Source organism: Sturnira hondurensis, unplaced genomic scaffold (genome assembly GCF_014824575.4).
Source record: "Sturnira hondurensis isolate 20B ecotype Veracruz unplaced genomic scaffold, ASM1482457v3 Scaffold0020489, whole genome shotgun sequence".
Lineage (NCBI taxonomy): Eukaryota > Metazoa > Chordata > Mammalia > Chiroptera > Phyllostomidae > Sturnira > Sturnira hondurensis.
The window spans coordinates 1,468,846-1,494,196 of record NW_028093120.1 but is presented as its reverse complement, the minus strand read 5'-3'; the positions used below and the strand labels follow the sequence as shown (position 1 = coordinate 1,494,196).

At 40.5% G+C, this 25,351-nt stretch overlaps 2 protein-coding genes across 5 annotated transcripts in view; one reads left to right on the top strand and one right to left on the bottom strand.

Annotated features, from left to right (window-relative positions):
- The window catches only part of MTMR2 (myotubularin related protein 2), a 112,838-nt gene extending 102,653 nt beyond the window's left edge, over positions 1-10,185 (top strand). For all 4 annotated transcript variants that reach the window (XM_037029729.1, XM_037029733.1, XM_037029731.1 and 1 more), the window contains 4 exons: positions 2,093-2,185; positions 5,638-5,751; positions 7,791-7,967; positions 8,836-10,185. In XM_037029729.1, the coding sequence (XP_036885624.1) occupies positions 2,093-2,185; positions 5,638-5,751; positions 7,791-7,967; positions 8,836-8,997 (546 nt within the window). In that variant the 3' untranslated portion in view covers positions 8,998-10,185. The remainder of the gene's footprint in view (positions 1-2,092; positions 2,186-5,637; positions 5,752-7,790; positions 7,968-8,835) is intronic.
- A 10,736-nt stretch (positions 10,186-20,921) lies between these two features.
- Positions 20,922-25,351, bottom strand: part of CEP57 (centrosomal protein 57) — a 54,680-nt gene continuing 50,250 nt past the window's right edge. Inside the window, exons 9-11 of the mRNA XM_037029708.1 lie at positions 24,801-25,042; positions 24,348-24,492; positions 20,922-22,710 (exon numbers count right to left, since the gene is read on the bottom strand). Coding sequence (XP_036885603.1) covers positions 22,477-22,710; positions 24,348-24,492; positions 24,801-25,042 — 621 coding nt within the window. The 3' untranslated portion in view covers positions 20,922-22,476. The remainder of the gene's footprint in view (positions 22,711-24,347; positions 24,493-24,800; positions 25,043-25,351) is intronic.

Here is a 25,351-nt window from a genome sequence, read left to right as displayed (position 1 = left end):
TTTTGTTCCTCTAATTTGTGACTAAAATCAACCAGTTCTGTGAGCATCCTGATCACCAGTGCTTTGAACTGTGCATCTGATAGGTTGGCTATCTGTTCATAGCCTAGTTGTATTTGCTGTGGAGCTTTGATCTGTTCTTCCATTTGGGCCATTTTTTTTGTCTTGTCTCGCCTGTTATGAGGGGCGGAGTGGTAGGTTACGAGGGCGGGGCAACCCAAGTTGCTGGGCTGTGACATATGTGGGGGCGGGGTCCAAGAGGGAACAATGGCACTTGCCCCACTCTTTGTCAGATTTCTGTCCTTTCTGCGCTCCCCCAAGCAAACTGGGGCCTTCTGGTGCTGATTCCCATGTGGGTGGGTTTGTGTATGTTTTAGGACTCAGCAGGTCTCTCTCCTACAAACTCTCCTATGAAGTTGGGAGTTTCTCCTGGCACCTCAGCCCCCACAGATGTTTTCAATTGGTGTTTTGACGCTTTATTTCCCTGCACTGAGACCCCGGGTTACACGGTCTGTCTCACTCCCCAGTTTCACCTGGTTTATCTGCACGTGAATGCGGAACCACCCAGTCAGCCAGCCGCCTTGTGTGCTGTGCCCTGCTTCACAGTCGCCACCTGGATAGGTCTGCCTGTTGCCATCCCGTGCCCAGGGTCTGCCAGCCACCGCCTGTGCACCCAGGGTCCATCCACCTACTGCCAACTTGTGCCCTGGTGCCACCACTTTTTTGTTTTTTGGGGATTTTTTTGCTTCAACCCCTCTCTGCTCAACTGCCCAACGCCCTTTCTACCAATCTGGATGAGTGATTTTATTTTAACTCCTTGGTTGTCAGACTTCCATACAGTTTAATTTTTTGTCAGTTCTGGTTGTTATTTTGTTTCTAAATTGTTGTTGTCCTTATTTTGGTTGTGCAAGGAGGCACAGTGTGTCTACCTATGCCTCCATCTTGTCTGGAAGTTCTATGTTTCCAGATATTCAAGTCTTAATAACCATAGTTCACTTATTAGTTGTTCTTCCAAGTCAAAATCATGTTCCATGAAAAAGTGTCATTTCCTACCATCTTACTTAAGTTTGCAGCAGAAGCACATTATGGGTATTTTCCATTTTGTGTACTTACACAAACTATTAAAAAATTGTGTGCAATAGGAGAGATTTAATAAAGTTAATAATTTTTACCACTTCCTCAAGGAAATTGGCTTGAGAGCGATTGGCTTTGTCCTTTTCATTTAACTGGGAGTGTGTGGCAAGGCAGAATGCCACCCACAGTGCAGTTTGGTTCCACTGTCTTGCTCGATTCCTCCTAAGGCACCCAAAGTTTTATCCTTCATCACTTTTGCACCATCAGTGCAAACATCAATAAATTGAAAAAAGCAGGTAATGTTCTACTATTAGGAAAGTAGTTTAAACCTCACATTCCTCCCACCTCCACCCCGCACTGCCCCCACCTGAGAAGTCTGTGGGCCGTACCTTTAGAATCAATGACTTCAGCATACAGGGTGGGGATCTGTTTTGGTCATCTGTGGCAAAAGTTCTCAGAGAAGAAAAAGAATGGAGAAACTGGGGGAGTGCATGCTTGGAGGGCAGAAGTCAGCCATTTTTTAGAGGTGTATGAAGATTTGTGCTAATGTGATACTTCTGGATAAAGACAGACTGGAGCCATGCAATACAACAGGTCCTTTTCATGCACTGGCCAGTACGTTAAAGGAGAAGGGTGCATTCTGAGGCTGTTGCCCAAGTCATGTAACATTCAGGGCAAAATTAGATCTCCAGGACCAAAATCTGGGCTCTGAGGTCTCACTGTTCCTGTCTTCCATTATCAGCCTCTTACCTTCTGGGTTTCACTTATTACACAGAGTTGTAATTCCAATTACAAGCATCTCGTGTTAAAAAATAATCTGGCATTTGTACATCAAAATGTTAATAGACATTTCACAGGTAGGGTGACAAGTTATTGCTGTTTTCTTGACTGTGCTCTTTTAAAAAGATTTTCTGAATTTTTAAAAATATTGAAGAAATAGTACTTTTATTGGAAAATAATGTCCATTAAAAAATGGAAAATCCCACAAGGTTCATATACTGTTTCACTGTCTTTGACTCAGAGACTTGGCCATGGAGACAAGAACCATGCGGATGCAGACAGATCGCCCGTTTTCCTTCAGTTCGTCGACTCTGTCTGGCAGATGACGAGACAGGTAGCGGCTCTGTGTATCCATTCCTACAGCTCTTTTTTCAGCTGTCCAGTCAGAGTTGAGAGGTTTGGCCACTGGTTATCCTACATTTCATGTAAAACAGAAATTCTAAGTAATAGAACTTTTACCAAATTATCACATTGTGATTTAGGCTAAAGAATATTATTTGAGAGTTGTGTTACACACTTGACAATGTGGTTTCATGAGCATTTCGATGAGTGGCACTGATAGTAACCCAAGAGGGTTCCTCCTTTGTTTTGTTTATTTATTTATTTTAATCTTTACGGTATTTTCTCTTACAATACCTTTCAGTCCCCTTAAATCCACCTCTCCCCTCCTCCTCTATTTTAGACAAGTAGTATTAAATGATGGCCATATATTCACCCAGAAGCTCATCTATATATTGCTAAACAGGTAAAGAGATGAAAAAATAGGCAGGTAATTTTAATGAGGAAAAAAATGGGTTAGGTGGTAAACTATGGCAAGGTAGGTATATAATAGATTCAGTTCTTTTTTTCCTTAGATATACAGAGATTACATTTTTTAGACCGTCTACCAACTTTCTAACAAACACATGTGAAATTTACTGTAAATGGATTTGGTTGTTTTTGGAAAGATACCAGAGGAGACTGAAAAAATACCTCGTTTATTATGGGATCACCCCAGTGATGAAGCAAGGGTTTGGTGTCTTAAAAATATTTAACTCTATTCAAGAAAAAATCATCTCAGAACCCCAAAGTTGGATCCAGCTTATTGGTACGTGAGTTAACTCTTCACCCCAGGGTGTATTAGACCTGGCTTTTGTTACGGTGCCCCTTCGATATGAGGCCAGACAGTCACTGGCTCTGCTTCCTTTTAGGATCACATTTGCATTTCAAGAAAATATTTCATTTAAAGGAGGGGGTGATCCTTAGGACCAATATATCAGTTATACAATATATTGAATAGTTTGTCTTTTTCCCCCATCAGATTTTCAGTTTGGTTAGATTAGTTTGAAACCTGCCAGGTTAATTGTATTGTAGCTAACCACAGTATTTCACACATATACTACAAATGTGTGTACAACCCAGTTTTCCTCTGTACATTAGACCTTGTATGTTGTAGGGAGGGGAGATGCTACATACTTATTTTAATAGTTTCACTACTTCTTGGAGTAGGTTTGAATTTTCCCTTTGGAATTGCCTTTGAGGTAGTATATCACCTACACAAATCCTTCGAAACCTTTTTTGGGGTGTTCGACTAAAAACAGTAGGATCCAGTTCTGAGTGCTGCCATATTCAATTTTTTAATAACATTTAAAAATAACATTTGACTATTGGCAAAAAAATCACGTGTACCGTATCACAGGACTTGGAAAGTTGTTTGAAGCCGTGGTATCATTGATGGTTCTGTGGACTGCTGTCGGGGGGGACTGTCCTCAGGGGGCAGCGTACGGGAAAATATTAGTTCTGATGCGTTTGCTAGAAAAAGAATTAATCACAGCTACCAGTTGTTTGAGTAGGAGAGTAGATGACAAGTACATGTTTCCTTAGCAATTGTGTTAACTTTCTATATGCTATATGTCTGTTGTAGAAGCAGTTTAACTTCAGTTCTGAGCTTAAGTTAGTAAAAGTTAGAAAATCAGTTTAACCCTGTGTTTCTTAGGTAGAACTTAAAATATACATAGTGATGAGTCTTTATTTTGGACATCTAGTTATGTTTTTGTGTGTTTTCCTCCTGAACTGAAATGTTCGGTGGTCACAGTGTTTATTGGCAGTCTTCAGTTTTACAAATAAGAAAGACAAAATACTACTCTTTACAAGCAATACCAGCAGTTAATATTCTGCTATTCTAGGTTTTATTTTTTTGTTTTGGGGTTTCGTGTTTTGTTTTGTGAGGAAATGCCCACTGATAAAGCTGAGCTAATGGTCTTGCCAAGGAGATGAAGACCGCAGACAGGCTCAGCCCTTTCGGATTGTTGCGTGTGCTTCAGTGCCCGCTCTGCTCAGCTTCGCAGCCACTGCATGGCACTTACCCTTCGTTGTCTGAGAAATGTGCCCATTACCCTGCTTACAGGTTCCTACCCCCTTTTGCTTATAGTTTGTGCCATTTTCCTTCACTTTTGGGTAGGGATCATTCAAAGAAAAACTTGGAATAAATATTTATATTTCCCAAATCTGCAATCCAGATATTCATGGAATTCCTCTTCACAGGTCACATATTTGTCCACTCTTACATAGAAATTTTGGAATAATCTTGAAATGTGCCATTGACAGGCTGGATTAAACTGAAGCCTTTACCTTCCTGGGATCTGTATTTTGTCCTTGATGAGTTCCCCACAAATTGTGTTGTTTGTGTAATATTAAGATACCAGTAAGCCTTTGTCCTGAGGTTAAAGAGAAAGTGAATTTTCTTTGTTAGAAAGAGGCTGCCCAAGTACTGGATTACAAGGTGCTCCTGTGTGACTGGATGGTCCTTAAAAAGATGAGCAGGTTGGCTTTTATTGATGTGCACAGCTGCCTTGGATAGTTATTTTTACGCATTGCTGACATTTTCTGGAGACATTGATGCTACTTTTTGTGTAATTCCTAAAAACAAAACAATGTTTTTGAAAACTTAAGAAAAATCTTAGCATGTTGCTTATGGTCATTTTTAGAAGAAAAAGATTAAAATTGGCCCTGGCTGGTGTAGCTCAGTGGATTGAGTGCAGGCCTGCGAACCAGAAGATCGCGGTTCGATTCCCAGTCCGGGCACATGCTTGGGTTGCAAGCCAGTTTCCGGCAGGGGCCAGTTCCCGGCAGGGGATGCACGAGAAGCAACCATACATTGATGTTTCTTTCCTCTCTCCTTCCCTTCCCCTCTAAAAAGATAAATAAATAAAATATTTTAAAAAATAAAATAAAATAAAAAATAAAATATTTAAAAAAAAGATTAAAATTGCCAGAATTGCCCAGGTCAAAATTCATTAGCCTGCTAGTTGGGTTAACAGATTGTGGGAGATACAGAAGCATCAAGGTCAGAACATTCAAATTCTTGCCGCATATGAAATGCAGATTTGGGAGAAATTATCTTAGAAAGTGGTAAAGTGATTATTTGAACCAAAAACCAAACAGATGATGCCAGAATGGCTTAGAAATTTATACAGGATCTGGAACAAATAATGCCTGTTTTTATTATAGAGTCTTTTATTTAAAAATTATAAGCATGTAATTCTGTAATATAATATCACACTGAAGCACACCATACAATATTTTAGGTGAAATGTTTGAATTAAAACTATAAACTATTACACCCATAGTATTACCCTGCCAACCACACTGAAACAGACATTACTTCTGCTGGACCTTGTAGTTTTGAATATTATTTAGCCTAATTTTAAGAAGTATTAGAAAGGATCTACCCATATACAGGGATAATTATGCTTGAAAAAATGTCTTAAAATACTAAGTTTTGTGTTTGTGGTGTTTGATTTGCAGTTTCCTACAGCATTTGAATTCAATGAGTATTTTCTCATTACCATTTTGGACCACCTATACAGCTGCTTATTCGGAACATTCCTTTGTAACAGTGAACAGCAGAGAGGAAAAGAGGTAAAATATGAGCCCCATCCTGGCCTACCCCCAATGTGTATTTTTTTTACTAAAGTGCATTTTATGATGGATTTCAGCAGCACGTTTGTTCTTTTGAATGATTTCTTTGGCCATACTTTATTTTGTATGCTTTAATATGATTACTTCTATATAGCTGAACCTGACCTTTTTAAAGTACCTTTGCTGCAAGGCTAACGATGCCAGCTGTCAGATGTCAGGTGAGTTGATGGGTGGGAATTCGTAGCTACTAGAGAGATTTGAAGTGTGTGTGCGTCAGAGGAGCACGGGGCCACCAGTTAGTCCTTGCAGGATGGAAATCCTTCAAAGCAGGTGCTGACAGATATAATTAGTAAAATATATACATTTGAATGAATGAGCAGCTCAAATCCAAATATATTGTGTTTGTGAGACATTTTAGTTTTTTTAAATTTTAAGATACTACTGTAAAACATTCACACCCCAAAAGACACTATGCAGAAAGTTAATGTCTGTTACCCTAATCTCCCAGAGATATTACTAGTGGTTGGTATTATTTAGAACACATTATGTTTTAGTGTAAAATGCGTCTATTTTCCTCAAAATGTATCCATCCCATGTATGACATTCTTAATCATATTCTCTTGAGAAGCATATTGATGCTTCTCTCTTCATCAGTCTTCATTTTTCAACAGTGTGGTTGTGAAAGGGTTGCGGTGCCTTCCCGCAGAACGCAGTGGCAGAGTGCTTGCTGTGGGGCCAGGCTGCCTGGGCTCCAGCCTCGGACTGGTCACTCGCTGTGAGACCTTGGGCAAGTTAATTTCTGCTTCTGTAAAACAGGGCTGATAGTACTTGCGGTGTTGAGAATTAAAGGAACCACACAAAACACTGCAGTGACTGCCATGTAGTGAGTGCTTCCTAGACTGTATTTTTAATTCACCATTACATCTTCAGTGTCTACTAGCACACAGTAAATACCTTCATGTATAGGAGACACTCAGGGATTGATTAGAAATTGGATAATTAAGAATAGCTAAGTTCCAAAGCTACTTTCATTTTTTAAAGCCTTGAATAAGATTTACCATGTCTTTATTTTAAAAAAGAAACATTTTTACCAAGGTATAGTTTGCATTCCACAAAGTTCACTCATTTCAAGTGTATAATTTAGTGGTTTTTAATGTAGGTACAGGGTTATATAACCATCACCACTGTGTTCAGAACATTGAAAAGAAACTGTGTTCTTGTTAGTAGTTACTCTCCGTTCTCCTTCCCTCCCAGCCCCTGACAAACACTGATCTACTCTGTGGATTCCTTCTGGACATTTCGGAGAAGTGGAGTCATTCAAGATGTGGCCTTACTGTCCTGCCTTTTTCACTTAGCACAGCGATTTCCAACCTGTGTGCTGCAAGAATCTTTAAAACATGCAGTACTTGACTAGTCAGGGGACGGATCTCTTTCCCCTTAGGTTGTCAAATTAAAAATGACAACAGCCAATGCAACAATATCTGTGCGGTCTGAGTGAATTAAAATTACACGTATTTTTTCTCATATCAGAAAAAAGATATTTTTGGTGTGCTTACAGAATTTTAGGAATTAGTTTGTGAGCCATGAGATGAAAAAGATTGAAAATCACTGACAACCCAATATACAGCTCAATTTGTAGCATGTACCAATACTTTGTTCTTTTTTATAGCTGAATATTCCATTATACACAGAAACTATCTTACCCATTTATCAGCTGGTAGACTTCTGGGTTTCTACTTTTTTGGCTATTATAAGTAATGCTGCTTCAAACATCAGTGTACAAGATTTTGTGTCCATCTTCCTAGTTGTCTTGTGTGTGTACCAAAGACTGGAATTGCTGGCATGGTAACTCTCAGTTCAACTTTTTGGGGAATTGCACCATGTTCCAATATCCTCTGATTTAATGTAAGTGGGGCAAGCACTGAAGTGTCAAAGTTATCTCCCTCTATAGAGATCTTAATGATCATAATATACCCCTTTACAACTTCCACCTAGTATAAACAGCTTATATGATGGAGAATCTTTTTTTCTTCTTGCAGAATCTTCCTAAAAGGACTGTGTCACTGTGGTCTTACATAAATAGCCAGCTGGAAGACTTCACTAACCCTCTCTACGGGAGCTACTCCAATCACGTCCTTTATCCAGTAGCCAGCATGCGCCACCTAGAGCTCTGGGTGGGATATTACGTAAGGTGGAATCCGCGGATGAAACCACAGGTATGCTGTGCAGTGGGAGTTGTCATCCATGCAGTCGTATAAATTATGTTTGTTCCCTTTGAAGCAGCTAGGAAAATTATCTGTGCATATTCAAAATTGTCCCTTTTTCCTGTTAATAGTTATGTACAATAGAAAAAGTACCACACAGGGGTAATCAGTATATTCGGTTCTTACCATAACTTTGCTTGGATAGCTTTGGACAAACCACTTCAGTTTTGTCTTTTCTTCCCTTCTCCGTAAGATGAAGTGTCGGACTGGTTAACTTCTAGAGGCCTTGCTTTAATATGTTAGAGAAATAGCTTTAAGAATATAAAAATCTTAACAAAATTCTGGTCCATTCAGGAATATGGAATATTTACTACTTAGAACTGTTTAAAAGACTAAACACCTGAAGCCCTGGCTGGTGTAGCTCAGTGGATTGAGCGCGGACCTGCGAACCACACATCCTGGTTCGATTCCCAGTCAGGGCACATGCCTGGGTTGCAGGCCAGTTCCCAGCAGGGGACTCACAAGAGGCAACCATACATTGTTATTTCTCTCCTTCTCTCCCTCTCTAAAGATAAATAAATAAAATCTTTAAAAAAAAAAAGACTAAACACCTGAAACTAGATGAATGATAGGAAATCTTTGAGCCCTGGCCTGTAGATTGCGTTGTTAATGACAGTGTTTGGGAAAGTACCAGCTTCCGGACCTTCTGTGGACAGACGTGGGGCAGGCAGGCCGGTGGAAGAGCCGCAGCGCTGGGAGGTGGGCGTGGGCCGCGCCGCCACGTTGCAGCGTTTAGGAAAGAGCCACATACCAGAATTTGATTTGGGGTTTGCTTAGGATTTCCTAGTTGGAATAATTTTGTGGTGTTTTGCTCTTACAGGAGCCCATTCACAACAGATACAAAGAACTGCTCGCTAAACGAGCAGAACTTCAGAAGAAAGTAGAGGAGCTGCAGAGAGAGATTTCTAACCGGTCCACCTCCTCCTCGGAGCGGGCCAGCTCGCCCGCGCAGTGCGGCACTCCGGTCCAGACGGTCGTGTGAGAGCGCCGTGGGTCAGGCCGGCGTTGCCACAGACTCCTGATTACAATGGCAGCTTGGAGCAGAAAGTCTTCTGAATTTACAACCCACCTGAAAGAGTTCAGTCACTTTATTTATTTTGAATCTGAGTTTAGAACTGTAGCAGTGCAGGTGGTTTACATGAAATAATCCCATAGGTAATCATATGATTATAACACTAACTTATTAGTCACCTAAACAATATTAAAATGCTTCAGTCCTGGATCCACAGTGGGAATGTTTCTCATTTTAAAAGAAAAATGCTGTCTTAGAAATTTTGGTGTCTGGTAAAATCAAAATGCAAACCATTTCAAAAACATACCCCTTGAAGGAAGAGAGCTTGTTGCACCAATTTTCGAGTCAACACTGCAATTCCCTGGCGTTCTGCACTCTTCAGTCTCGTGACAGAGCACATTGATAGTCCTGTCCCTATCACAGAGTTATCTTTTTTGTGGTAAGTGATCTACTTAAGAGCAGCCTTTAAACACCCACATGCTTCATATGATAAGGCAAAGTCTTGAGGACGTTATAGTGTCATAGTTGAAAAATATTATTACCATCATTCGTGTGACAGCTGTCCAAAATGGTGCCTTAGAGAGGTGCTGGGGGTGGGGGTGTCAGAGAGGAGGAAGGAGTAGCTGTCCAGGCTTTCAAAGAATTCCACGTCCTTCAGATTAACTTCCATCGGCCAATTACTAGGAATATCATGACCAAACATTTTAGAAACTCATTATCTGCCCTACTTTAGATTTGTTTTGTGTGTCTATGTATTTGAACACAGAAGGTATTTGGTAAGTTTTCAGGCAATATTTTAAAAAGTTTACTAGGATTGACTTTTTTCTGAGGTCTGTATAAATTGCTTATGTTGAGAAGCACTATGTTCACATCTCACATGTAATATTTTACTATTACTCTCCTTTGCAAATTCTGTAATTCCACTGAATGATGAAGTCTACCAAAGAGCTTACTGCATGTGAACATGTATTGCAGTCTCAGTGCCAGTAGGGAGACCCCGCTTCACTGGTCACCTGCTGGAGGAGTCAGTGCTGGCACGAACACCAGCTCATTGAGGTCTGTTTCACGCTATAAAACAGCCATGTGTTATGCCCTGTAACAAAGGAGCTTCTTGTCCATTGGGTCTTTAATTAAAAGAAGATTTCGGCTGACTTTTAACCTTTGTTCTTGCTCTAGTTATTTACCTTAAGTTTCTTTTACAGAAATGTTATTTCCAAACTTTTTTGAGGAAAGTAGTGTCTCCTAGCATCCGCTTCAAAATGAAATGCTCACTTCTTCTAATACACAAATCAGACAATACTAAAAACTATATACTGTTTTTTCACTTGTTAATTCATTATAGTCTGAACCTTAGCCCTGCTCCTCTTGGTCTATGCAAAATTGGCACCAAAATAATTTGGTCATCATGCATAGTGTCTTAAAATGTATAACAGTATTTAAGTGAGCAGTCTATCAGTATGAAAGCTAAGTTTTCTATTTAAAATATTTTATGAATCCATACTCTCCTGTCCATTCCACCATTTTCCTTACTTAAGCTTTTGTCACCCGGGTCACGTAGATGAGTGCACTATGCCCTAGGACTCCGGGTCATCCATCATTGTGTCCCAAAGCAGGTGAACTGGACCTGGTAGGAGGCTACAGAGCCAGAGGCATCTCACCAGTGGTGATGGTGGCAAACTTACTAGCAGAGGAGGTGGAAAGTGGAAGGGGTGAGTCGAAGTCTGCCCAGCCGTATGGACTGTAGTCAAGGGGCCCACTGCTCTTCAGCAACACCTGGATTTCTGAGACCTCTCTGGGGAAGAGGAGGTGGAGAAGGACAGGGAAGAGAAGGCAACGATAACTGAAGGAAGACATTTCCTGCTGTCAGCCCTTGGATTCTAGGGCTCCCCCAGTCAAGGATCTCCCTACTGGGCTGTGGGCACACCCAGAGCCCCAAGGGCTAATGAGCCTGCACTTCCCCCAACTCTGCCACCAGCCTTTTTTTTAAGCCACCATTTTAATGCTTACATTTTCAACTTTACCCCAAGTCAGCTTCAGTCAGAGAAACAAAAATTTACACTATAGCACCACCTTCTGGGAAACAAACTTCTAATTGCCCACTGTTGAACTGGTGGAATAGAAGTTTAGCCTTACCTAAACCAAAAAGGTGTTCACTACCCGAAGGTAGCAGCAGAGGCACACTTTTTCAGACATTTTTTTTAAATTTAATTTTATTTTTTTAAGATTTTATTTATTTATCTTTAGAGGGGAAGGAGAGAGGAAGAGAAACATCAATGTATGGTTGCCTTTCATGCGTCCCCTGCTGGGAGTTGGCCTGCAGGGAACTGGCCTGCAACTGAGGCATGTGCCCTGACTGGGAATTGAACCACGATCCTCTGGTTCGCAGGCCCGTGCTCAATCCACTGAGCTACACCAGCCAGGGCTTTTTAAGACATTTATTAAAATCTTGGTAATATCACAAAAAGAAAAACTTCAGCAAACCAAAAGACAGAATATTATGGTCAAACTGGTAAAGAATTCAAAATAGCTACTATGATGAAAGCTATGAGCTCAGAAAGGCAATTCAATGAACTTGAGTGATATTAGTGAACAGAAGCAGTACTTTACCAAAGAGACTGAAATTCTGGAGAAAAACAGCTGGAGTTGATGAACTCAGATGAATGACAAGAATACATTAGCAAGTATGGCAGAAGATCAGATGGAACTGAAAATATATTAGCTGCAGGATAGGAATTTAAAAATTATTTAGGTGAAAAAGAACAAACAACAAAAACTCTTACCCCTGGCTGGTGTGGCTCAGTGGATTGGGCACTGGCCTACCAACCAAAGGCTTGCCAGTTTGATTCCCAGTCAGGGGACGTGCCTCAGTTATGTGCCAGAGCCCCAGTAGGAGGTGCGTGAGAAGCAATCACACATTGATGTTTCTTTCCCTTTCTCCCTTCCTTCTTTCTAAAAATAAAATCTTCATAAAAGGTTTTTTTAAAGTGAAGAAATACTACAAGAGTCATCAGATTCTACTAGGAAAGCCAACATGAGAGTAATGGGTATGACAGGAGAAAAGAATGAAGCAGAACATTTGAATAAATAATAGCTGAGAATTTCCCAAAGCTGTGGAAGAAACAAGGGATACAAATGCAAGAAGCTAACAGAACAGTTTATTATTTCAATGCATAAGACCTCCAAAACACATAATGAAATTGTGAAAAGTAGGTGATAAAGAATTTTAAGTGCAACAGAGAGCCCAGAAGTAAACCCAAGTCTCTACAGTCAATTAATATTCAACAAAGTGGGCAGCAACATAAGATGGAGTAAAAATAGCCTCTTCAACAAATGATGCTGAGAGAACTGGACAGCTACATGCAAAAAAATGAAACCACCACCAACTTACACCATACACAAAAATAAATTTAAGGTGGATAAAAGACATAAATACAAGTTTTGACACCATTAAAATCCTAGAGGAGAACATAGGCAGGAAAACCTCAGATATTTCACACAGCAATATTTTCACTGATACGTCCCCTAGAGCAAGGGACATAAAGGAAAGAATAAACACATGGGATCTCATCAAAATAAAAAGCTTCTGCATGGCTAAAGAAAACAGCATTAAAATGAAAAGAGAACCAACCGTATGGGAAAATGTACTTGCCATGATACCTCAGACAAGGGTTTAATCTCCAAAATAGACAAAGAACTCACATGACTCCACTCTGAGAAGACAAGCAACCCAATTAAAAAATGGGCAAAGAACTCGAACAGACACTTCTCCAAAGAGGACATACAGAGGATCCAGAGACACAGGAAAAGATGCTCAGTACCACTAGGTATCAGAGAGATGCAAATTAAAACCACAATGAGATACCACTTCACACCATTGAGAATGACCATCATATATACAAAGCAACAAATAACAAGTGTTGGAGAGGATGTGGAGAAAAGCGAACCCGAGTGCAGAACCCGAATGTTGGTGGCATTGCAGACTGGTACAACCACTATGGAAAACTGTATGGAATTTTCTCAGAAAACTAAAAATGGAGCTGCCTTTTGACCCAGCAATTCCACTGCTAGGATTATATCCTAAGAACCCTGAAACACTAATCCAAAAGAACCTATGCACCCCAATGTTCATAGCAGCACAATTTATGATATCCAAGAGTTGGAAGCAACCTAGATGCCCATCGGTCAATGACTGGATCCAAAAACTATGGTACACTTACACAATGGAATTCTATGCAGCAGAAAGAAAAAAGGAGCTTCTACCCTTTGCAACAGCATGGATGGAACTGGAAAGCAGCATGCTGAGTGAAATAAGCCAGGTGGTGAGACACAAATACCATATGATCTCACCTTTAATAAGAACCTAATCAACAAAACAAACAAACAAAATATAACCAAAGACACTGAAATAGAGAACAGGCTGACAGGGAATTTCAGGGGAAAAGGGGAAGGGTTTAGAGGAACGAGTATAAAGGACACATGAACAATAACAAGGGGGGTGAAAATGGGAAGGAGGTGGGGAGGGATGGGGGATGGGCTGGGATGGGGATAAAAGGCAGAAAACTGTATTTGAACAATTAAAATAAAAATTTTAAATGCAGCACAGAAAAAAAGACTAACATACAAAGGAATCTGTTGTCCACAGATTTATAAGGAGAAACTCTACAGAGCAGGAGAGAGTAGAATGACATATTCAAAGTATTGAAAGATAAAAATTGCTACCCAACACTCTCAAGCAAAGTTATCCTTCAGATATGCAGGAGAAATAAAGGTTTTCCCAAACAAAGAGTGAGGGAGTTCACCACATACAAGAAATGTTGAAGGAAGGTCTTCAAACTGAAATGAAAAGACAAATTTGCACAGGACTATTACTAAAGTGATAATCAGATTGAGAACTGTAACTCCTTTAGAATAGCAGCATAAACAATTATAGCATAAAAGTAGCATTAAAAACAACTGGTTACTCCAATTTAACATATTCACAGAATAAAAAGATAATTTGCAAATAAGTGGAAGCACATAATGTTCATAGGAAGAATTAACGTTAAAATGTCCATACTACCCAAAGCAATCTACAGATTCAATGCAATTCTTATCAATATTCCAATAATGTGTTTCACAGAACTAGAACAAATATTTCTATAAAGTTTATGTGGAATGATAAAAGGCCCCACACAGCAACAGCAATCCTGAGAAAGGAGGACAAAGTTAGAGGAATCACACTACCTACTATCTAACTATACTATAGGGCTATAGTAATCAAAACAGCATGATACAGGCATAAAAACAGACTTCCAGTTAAGATGGAGATCTAGGCAAACATGGCTTGCCTGTTTGCTCAACCACATCAAAATTATAACTAAAACCTCAAAAATCAAGCTGAATAGAAGTCTGACAACTATGGAACTAAAGAAACCACATCCAGACTGGTAGGGGGAGTGCAGATGAAGAACAGGATGGTCCCACCCTCATGTGTGGTAGATAAAAATTCAGAAAGAATATCTTTGGAACAGAGTCCCAGGCCCACACCAGGCACCCATTCCAGGGTTCCAGTGCCAGGAAAATAAGCCCCAACAACTTTCTGGGTACAAAAGCCAATGTGGATTGAGTTGGTGGAAGAAAATTCTGGAGCCATAAGCAGTTCTTAAAGAACCCACACAGGGACCCACCTTTTCAGACTCACTCCATCTGAGCTCCAGCACCAGAGCAGCAACTTGAAAGGCACCAGTGCTATACAGGGAGAAACTGAAGTCTGGTTTCAAAAGCAGAGACAATGGTCTCTTTTCTAATCCCTCCCCTCACCCACCAGAGCTAGTGAGCTAGTAATCTAGTACCGTATCTGAGACCATATCAACCTGGCTAACACTGTTTGATCTGCCTTGGAGATCCCAAGACACTTGAATTGGCCCACCCAAGCTACTTTTCCGTATGAATGGCTGGACTTGGCTCATGCTTCACAACTTCCTAAATCCTATTAAACAAGCCATAGGGAGCTCCAGTAAGCCCCAAGCCTAGCATTAGCAGCAGCTTGGCTTCACCTGGGAACCTCCAAGCCCAGCACAAATAGCAGCCATCTCAGATTGCTTTATAGTAGGGGTGTCAAACTCATTTTTACCGGAGGCCACATCAATCTCTTGGTTGCCTTCATAGGGCCGAGTGTAATTTTAGGACTGTATAAATGTAACTACTCCTTAACTAGGGGCAAGGAGCTTGGCCTTTGCCGGGTAGAAACAAAGTGGAAGCGACTTTCCTCACACTTCCCCCCCAGGTGCCACAGATGAAAGTAAACATGACTGAGACATGATGTGATCTGCTTAGGGAGGAGGAGTGGCCATTTTCCCAGAGGAAAAAGGCCGTGAGCAGGGGCCAGTTTCTCCAAGGAGAAAAAAGCCTCGAGCCCCCTCCTCAGGGCCTTTTATTGGGTTGTAATACACAGGAATACAGAGCAGCAAGGATCAAACAGTAGATAACATTTCAAAGAAATCTGAGGGCTTAGTATGAGTCTGAGTCTGTCAGGAACAGAGTTTTAGGGTTTCCTGCTCAAACCCTTAGCATATGAATGAAAGCACTCTTAGCAGAGCAGATTTCACAGGTTTTTCAGGAAGTCTTTGTGATACCAGATTATTCCCCACTAGCAAGGCAAAGAGCTGCACCCCTCCCCACAGGTATTCAGGCTTAAGGGGATTAGAGCCAGGAAGCACTTCTCCCAGAGAACATGGGGACTCAGACTATGTCAAAGCCAGGGGGTGAGAGTCCATTGCTCTTTGCTGCAGTCCTTCCATGAAGGCCTCCCAAGTGATCAAGTCTGGCTTCTTTCTGGCTTGTTTCTTGATTTCGCCCCCCCGCTGTGAGGGGTCTTACCCGTCATTGACTTCTGACCAGGCTTTGGGGGCAGGGATAGGAAACTGAGGCAGCGTTTGCTACCAGAGACAAGATTTGTCTCCTGCGGCTAGCATTCCAAAGGTTGTCCCTCGCCCTTAGCCACAGGGGGTCGAGATACAATTCCTGTATCCTGTAGACCAGGCAGAGTGGTCTACAACAGGATACTACAAGGTGGAGGGCCAGATTTGGGCTGCAAGCCTTGTGTTTGCCACTTGTGCTTTATAGCTTAGGCAGGGTGGCCCTGGGCAAAACACAGTTGGGGACTGACCTCGACCTCTGCCTTCTGGGAAACCCTAGGGCCAGCTCACCCAGTGAACAGCTACAGACCACATCAGAACACCACCACCCTGTCACTGAACAGCTGATCCTCCACAGAGGGCAGAGTTTGGTGGTCAGTGGACACGGCCAGTCCTAGCAGCTGACTGGCCTGGGTAAATCCCCCTTAGCAACCAAGGCTCAATTACAAGAGGAGGGTATACTCAGCACACACAAAGAGCACCCCTCGAGTACCCAGCTTGGGTGATAGGGGAGTCTGTGCCGCTGGACCCTACAGGACACCTATTATATTAGGTCATGCAACAAGATAGAGTCAAGGCAGGTCTGCCTAATACATAGAAAGAAACACAGGAAGGCTGCCACAAAGAGGAGACAGAGAAACACGGCCCAAATAAAAGAACAGATCAAAACTCCAGAAAAAGATCTAAAGTGAAACAGAAAAGAAATCTATCAGATGCAGCATTCAAAACACTGGTTATAAGGATACTCAAGGAACTTAGTGAAGAAAACAGCATTAAAAAGATCTAGTCAGAAATGAAGGATACACCAATTAAAATAAAGAACAATTTACAAGGAAACAACAGTTGAATGGATGAAGCTGAGAATCAAATCAGTGATTTGGAACATAAGGAACCAAAAAAACAACTAATAAGAACAAGAAATAAGAAGAATCCAAACAAATGAGGATAATATAAGCAGCAGCTGGGACAACTTTAAGCATTCTAACATTTGCGTCACAGGGATGCCAGAAGAACAGAAAGAACAAGAAGTTGGAAATTTGAAAAAAACTAATGAAATAACACTTCCCTAATTTGGTGAAGGCAATTAACACGCAAGTCCAGGAAGCAGAGCCCCAAACAAGATGAATGCAAAGAGGCCCACTCCAAGATACATCATAAGTAAAATGCCAAAGGTTAAAGATGAAGAGTATATTAAAAGCAGCAAGAGAAAAGAAGTTACTTACCTACAGGGGAGTTCCCATTAGACTATCAGCTGATTTCTGTAAAGAAACTGCCTGCTAGAAGGGATTGGCAAGAAATATTCAAAGTCATGAAAAGCAGGTACATCCAGTCAAGATTGCTCTACTCAGCAACAACATCATTTAGAATGGAAGGGCAGATCTTCTCAGACAAAAAAAAAATTAAAGTTCATCATCACTAAACCATTATATAAAATATTAAAGGGACTTCTTTAAGAAAATATAGAGGGATTTCTGGCCAAGGTGAAGCCATAGGTAGATACACTTTTTCTTCTCACCCAACCAAAAACAACAAATTTAAAACAAAAAATAACCAGCACTTTCAGAAAATTGAAATGTATAGAAGTCCAACAACCAAGAAATTAAAGAAGAAACATTTATACAGACCTAGGCGGAGAAGGGCAGCCAAGAGTGAAGAGGACTTGCCGCAAGGCAGCAGCCAGAGGACCAAGTTGGGCAAGGCAGCAGCTGGTGGAGCAGGAGGTCCCGCATTTGCACGCAGATAAACTGGGAACAACTGGGGAGCAGGACAGCCCACAGCTGCAGTGTCAGGAAAGAAAGCCTGAAAACTTCTGACTAAAAAAACCTGTGGGGGTTGAAGCAGTGGGAGAAACTTCCAGCCTCACCAATGTTTGTTGGAGAGACCCACAGGATCCTACAACATACACACACTCACCCATCCAGGAACTATCACTGGAAGTGCCCAACTGACTTGTGGGTAGTGGTGGAAGTGGCTGAAAGTCAGCCAATAGCTGAGCAAGAGGCATTGGTCCCTCTCAGACCCCTCCCCTCCCCCACATATAGCACCACAACTCAGTGACATAGGTTGCCCCATCCTGGCGAATACCTAACAGGTGTACCAAGAACAAAAAAATGGCCCAAATGAAAGAACAGATCAAAGCTCCAGAAAAAATACAACTAAATGATGGACAGCCGAACTATCAGATGCAGAGTTCGAAACACTGCTAATCAGGATGCTCACAGAAATGATTGAGTATGGTCATAAAATAAGAGGGGAAAGTGAAGACTATGAAAAATGAAATAAAGGAAAATGTACAGGGAATCAACATTGAAGGGAAGGAAGCCAGGACTCAAATCAACAATTTGGAACTGAAGGAAGAAATAAACATTTAACCACAACGGAATGAAGAAACAAGAATTCAAAAAATGAGAGGCCTGGGAACCTCCAGGACATCTTTAAATGTTCAAAAATCCAAATCACAGGGGTGCCAGAAGAAGAGGAAGAGCAAGAAATTTAATACTTTTCTGAAAACATGACAAAGGAGGAATTCTCTAATCTGGCAAAGGAAATAGACTTCCAGGAAGTCCAGAGTCCCAAAACACTTGGACCCAAGGAAGCACACACCAAGGCCCATCATAATTTCATTCCCCAAGATTAAAGATAAGGAGAGAATCTTAAAAGCAGCAAAGAAAAAGAGACAGTTATCTACAAAGGAGTTCCCATAAGACTATAAGCTGATTTCTTCAAGGAAACTTTGCTGGCACAAAGGGGCTGAAAAGTATTCAGCTATGAAAGGCAAGGACCTGCATCCAAGACTGCTGTATCCAGCAAGGCTATCATTTAGAATGGAAGGGCAGATAAAGTGCTTCCCAGACAAGGTCAAGTTAAAGGGGTTCATCATCACCAAGCCCTTAATATATGAAATGTTAAAAGGATCTATCTAAGAAAAAGGTAAAAAAAATTGAACAGTAAAATGACAACAAACATCAACAATTGAACCTAAAACAAAAAAATGAACTAAGCAAATAGAACAGGAACAGATTCACAGAAATGGAGATCACATGGAGGGTTATCAGCAACAAGGGGACAGGAGAATGGGGGGAAAGGTACAGAGTATAAGTAGCATAAATGATAGGTACAAAATAGACAGGGGGAGGTTAAGAATAGTACAGGGAACTGAGAAGCCGAAGAACTTACATGTATGACCCATGGACATGAACTAAGTGGGAGAAGGATGGTGGGAGGGGGGTTGCAGGGCATAGGGGAATAGAGGAAAAGGGGACAACTGTAATACATACTTAATTGAAAAGATATGCAACTTGAGCTCATACAAACTTGAAACCCCCAACAATATGATTTTCCAAATAAAGGGGGACAAAACTTAGGACATTTCCCCAAAGAAAATATAACTATACATATCTATGAATGTTGCTTGTACAGGTGTTATTTTTTATGATCAGGGATATAACATTTAAAGACCAGTGTGTGTGTGTGTGTGTGTGTGTGTGTGTATAGTTGAAGCTCCTTTGTAGCCTCTTGTGACTTACCTGCTTATCTTTCTTCTCCGTATACTGTATACCAGTACTTAGCTAGTCACAATTCTATGTAAACTGCAGATTCTTGCTCCTTGCTTGTGTTCATTCCATCTTACTGACCAGAAACTTGTGGCCAATTCCTGTTCTCTAGTGTTCAGGCATCATTTCTTCCTCCAGAAAGCGTTTCCTGATTCATCAGTACCATCTCTGCCGTGCCCCACCTCCCTCTGTGCACTTGTAACACAGTGTGAACACACTACTGCCACTGTATTCGCATTGTATTGAAATGAATACAAGGGGGGCCCCAAAACAATTATCTTCTGGAGGGCAGGCCTCTTATAGTACAGGCTCCCCCACTAGGCGAGTGTTCTAGGAACCTATCTGTGTCACTGTACCAGCTGGCACTGTTATGAGAGGAAGCATTTGGCTTCTGTATTTTTTAAGACAACAGCATTTGCTCATTTCACAGTGGATGACTTATGAGCTCAGCTGCCTACATCACGCTAAGCATTCAGCAGTTTTTAACCAAAAGTGGCATGACCCCTGTGCTCCACCCTCCCTACTCATTTGATGTCACCCCAAGCAACTTTTTACTGTTTTCCTGTATGAAAACAGTCCTCAAAGAGAAATGTTTTGCTGAGGTAGATGAGGTGAAACAAAAAAATGGCGGAACCACTAAAAGGCATCAAAAATGGACGAATTCAGAAACTGTTTTGAGCAGTGGAAAAGAAGTCTTGATAGGTGTGTTGCATCAAATGAAGAGAACTTTGAAGGTGACTTAAGTTTAAGCATGTAAAGAATACACAAACAGGAGTGGATGAATGACAACATAATTCTCTGCAATCTCTCCAATAAGCCAGCTGAAGTGTTTCCTTGCTTTCAATTTTCACTTGAGTGTATCAAAGCTANACAGTGGATGATTTATGAGCTCACCTGCCTACATCACGCTAAGCATTCAGCAGTTTTTAACCAAAAGTGGCATGACCCCTGTGCTCCACCCTCCCTACTCATTTGATGTCACCCCAAGCAACTTTTTACTGTTTTCCTGTATGAAAACAGTCCTCAAAGAGAAATGTTTTGCTGAGGTAGATGAGGTGAAACCAAAAAATGGCGGAACCACTAAAAGGCATCAAAAATGGACGAATTCAAAAACTGTTTTGAGCAGTGGAAAAGAAGTCTTGATAGGTGTGTTCATTCAAATGAAGAGAACTTTGAAGGTGACTTAAGTTTAAACATGTAAAGAATACACAAACAGGAGTGGACGAATGACAACATAATTCTCTGCAATCTCTCCAATAAGCCAGCTGAAGTGTTTCCTTGCTTTCAATTTCCACTTGAGTGTATCAAAGCTAGTGTGGGTATTTGTTTGCCTTCTGAGGGGTGGGGTGGGTTTTATCAACATCAGACCACTCGTCTAATTAGGATGTGGAGCCAGTACAATGCGAGTGAGGAGTATACAATTTAATGACCTGACATTCAAACATAAAGGTAACAAAAGTTTTAATATTTAAAAAGGTGGCTGAAACACAAGAAATATTTTCCATTGCACAGAGCAGTGATTCCCTGGGTCTATGGACTCACTGTTAGGAATTCAATGAAGACACAAACCTGCTCATCAGAAAATTGTACATGCAAGCAAAAGTATACATACAATTTCAGGGGATTCCCAAATGTCCCCAAATCTAAAGACCCTAGTAAAAACTCTCTTGAAAAATAATCCAACAAGCCTTAGTGCCCAGTCAGCCACTACGATTCATGCTAGTTATTTAGATAAAATCCTAGAAATCTATTCCAATCCCAGAGGAGTCATAAAAAAGAATCCCTTTACTATGTGGTTAATGTGTTCCTTAGTACTGTTGTTATCTTATATACCAGGAGATAATTCAGTTTTCTTGGGATTAATTTCCATGTAAGCAGGAGAAAGGCAAGTAAATTACGTACTAAACACCATATATTCTTATTATTTCTCATAATATGTTAATTTCCTATTTAGAAATGCATTTTTGAAGAGATTATAACAAACAAAGCCTTTATTAACAGGCTGTTAAGGAAAAATTCAGTGTTTCCTTAAAAAAGCTGCTTTATTAAGTGGCAAATTTATAAAAACTTAACAAGTTTTAATATATTCAAAATTGGTTTACATTATTAACATGACAATTGCATGTGTACAGTTAAGCTTGCACTGACACTGTACACCAATAAAAGTAAGTATCTAAAGGGTTCTTCATAAAGTCTAAAGCCCACAATGCTTTGAATGGAATAGCATGATTAGACACGTACCATATAAGGACAACAAAGGCATGTTTTACAACACCTTCCCTTTCTCACTTGATTCCAAAATCTCATTTACTTCATTAACAATTTGTTTATCCTTTAAAATATTCTTTTATAATCTTCACAGTTAATTGACTTGAAATGAAAGCGTAGGTCTTCCAAAAACTTTAACGGTGGATTAAAAATTAATACCAGTGTATTCAATAGGATTGATGTTTGAAATGACAAAAAGCAAAACAAAACAATCTTCTTAAATATGTATAAATATTTAAATATAGAAAAACTCCATCAAAAGTCAAAACAAAGTATATTTAATGGTTTTAGTAGAAACTAGAGAGGCAATTCATGCCCCGGGAAGATTTAAAAATGAGACTTTTCAAGCAATCATTGCCTATGGGACAGCCTCACATTTTGACAATTTAAACCTAATTTCACTCAGACATATAAAGAACTATTTCAAAAAATCACACCCACAAGTAAAAAATTGGTCATTTGTTTACAAAGCACAATATTTCAGTACAGCAAATTCATCTCAAAGAAACAGAGTATGTGTGGCTTCTTTGCTTTTAAAACTCCCCCGATTTCCATTTAGATGGTTTAACATTTAGTCGTGATGGATAACACAAGAATGTGTAATGTATAAAGCGTGGACCCCTTAACACCTATTAATTCCAACATAAGAGGACGAGACCCGGAAAGTAAAGTGGCAACATTTGATTGATGAGGTACACATTATCTGAATAAAATTTATGACCTGGTACCAGTCAGTAATCCCAACTCAAATTATTGCTTTGTAATGAACTCTGTATGGTTTGCATGTCCTTCAGTAACTGAAGATTTTTCCTGCTTTTTTCTCCAGGTCTGAGTTTGGTAAAGTCCTTCTTGTTTGTGGTCCCTGTGGCTCCAGAGGAACGGCTGCTGCTGTTTCCTTCTTCATCAAGAGTCTTTTTGGTGGTTCTTAATTCCCTCTTCTGCTTCTCTGTCTTCTGTTTCTCCAGCTACATCAAATAACCAAGCCAGAGAAAAAGGCAAATTTAATGAAAACTCTGTGACAAACCAGTACTTTAAACTCTCATACTAATTAAAACGCAAATAGTATGTTCTGGGTTGACTGTTTTTTAAAGACTTCAAAACTCTAATGTACTAGTCACTTAACTCCTCAGTGCCTAAACTACACAGTGGCAGCCGAACAAGAAAATGAGCGTGAGCAGGTTAGCCCTGGTGCAGCAGCAGGAGTGGAGGCCCTGCTGCCACAGGGGGTGTCGCGGAGCAGGGCGGGCGAGCAGCAGGGGGTCTGGGGACGACCTCCCGAAGGAGGGAAACCTGACACGGGGAACGAAGGGGAGGGCACCTGGTTTGAGCAGGTGAGGAAGCCCTTTCCAGAGGGATAAAGAGAAGTGGTGGTACTACAGTAATACTATGAAGTGGGTTTTTATTTGATTTCACTATTATCAGATAATTTGATTTAACGTAGGGAGCTTTATTTTTACTTTAGCCGCTGACTAAATTGAAACTGCTGCTGGCGTGCTGCCGTTCCATCACAGAGCACAGTATCAAGTCTGAGACAAGAAACAAGTCAGATCATTACTCCTAGAGGAATCCCATTTATTTTTTGAAAACAAACTTTAAAAAAGTGCTTAAAATCTTAGGTTTGGGAGTTTAAAAGACCCAAGTTGGCATCCTACCTGTGCCATTTAACAGTGCACTTAGTACGTCCTTGGGCAAGTTACTTACTTTCATTTAGGATATGTCTACCTGCTAGGAAACTTAGCTCCAGTTTTCTCATCTATAAAATGACATAATACATGTACTTCGCAAGCCTTCTGTGACAAATAAATGGGAATACATATTCAAAGCACTCTGCCCGTGCCCATTACACAGCAACCTAGTACTAAATGTCAGCCAAACCTGTTCTGCTGTCAGCCTTCTCCACTGCAGACAGTGGTTACTCGCCACCCTCTCCCTCCACATGAGATCCAGATGCCAAGTTGCCTTGACATTTCTTTCAAAACACACATCTCAGATCTTTCTGCTTCACTGGCAACCTCAGATGGAGGGAGGGTTAATGGTCTCACGGGTCTCTCGGCCTCTGTGCACCACCCCAATGACCCTCCTCGCAGTCACTGTAATCTCTGAATCATTACATTTCTCTGAATCATTACATTTCTCTCCAGATGAAAACTCTGGAATGTGGCTTCCTACTGCACTTAGCAGATAGCTAAATAGATGGTTGTTTTATTAATTTAATGCAATTAGTAACAACCAACTTATTCCTTGAGAAATGAGAATTTTTAGGTGCTTTAAAAAAACCTGGGTTAACCTGAAACCATTTATATTCATCACAGAGACTGGAAGTCTGTTCATGTCAAGATCAGAATATGAAACACATTCAGTATTTAAAAGATGCATTTTAGACTACAAAAATCTATTCTGAGAGACAAGACAGTGTCTTTTTCCCAGCCAACTTAACACCAATTCTTAATAATAAATTGAATTAACAAATGTCTACAGTAAAAAATGACTTGCTTTAGCTCCCTCTCTATGATACATTCACAATGTCATCAATTACCACATGTGAAGACAGGGTTGTTTGTTTTCTTAATTGTTAGAAATGAGTAAAGGGAACCTCAGTTACCTGGGCTTGATATTTTCGAACTTTAGTTATTTGATTGGCTTTTGCCTCCATCCTTCCCACTAAGGTCTCCAGTTCGCACTCTAAATTGTCTTTCAGTTCGGCAGTTGGTGATTCTTGGATAAGTTTTGCAAGCTGCTGGTGATCACTACATGGAAACAAAAGCGGGGCTTGGTTACATTTCCATGTTTTCATGGTTAGTCCACGTATGTCACTCACCACAGGACCACTACTCTCTGCATTAAAAAATGTCTCCATTTTTTAAATAGAGTAATACATTTACAAATTATCAGTGATAGTAAGAGTTGCATTTGCTAAAGTCCTAATAAGTTGTTCAGTGGTTGGTGCAAGGATTGTGCTCCGCAAATATTTGTTGAACAAACAAAAGATATGACTAGTGAAGTCATTACAGTTAAAACAAGATTTTACAATTAAAAGTAATTAACTAAAACTCACAAGCTCATCTGCCCAAATTCATCTTGTAAAGTCTGTAAGACCTCCGACAACTCTTCATTAATGCTGCTACACGAGGGAGGCGTTGCGGACAACTTCTTACTTTTACCACTTCGTGAAGACGCTTGCTTTGCCAGAGGAACACTGTTGACGACTCGGTCATTGCACAGGGCTTTACTGTGCTGCTTCATTAGGTGCAAGACATGCTGAACATTGGCTACCACGGCATGACTGGGACTGGTGGACTGAAGAAAAACGAAGAGAAGTAATTCGAAGCCATCTTTTTGACTCCCTAACCTTGTTTAAAAAGAGCCCCTACCTCCCCTCCAACGCCTAGGATATGCCTTAGTTCAGTCAAATCAATAACCAAATCTTCTGCATTTAACATTTGAAATATCTCCTGTCCTTTTATTCCCCACCCTACTGTCAATTCACTTGGCTTATGCACCCACCTCCTAGCCACAGGAAGATTACCCCAACTGGTCTCTTTGTTCCCAGCCTCTCCGGTCTCTAACTCCACAGTACTATCAGCTACCCTAAAATACTATTCTGAG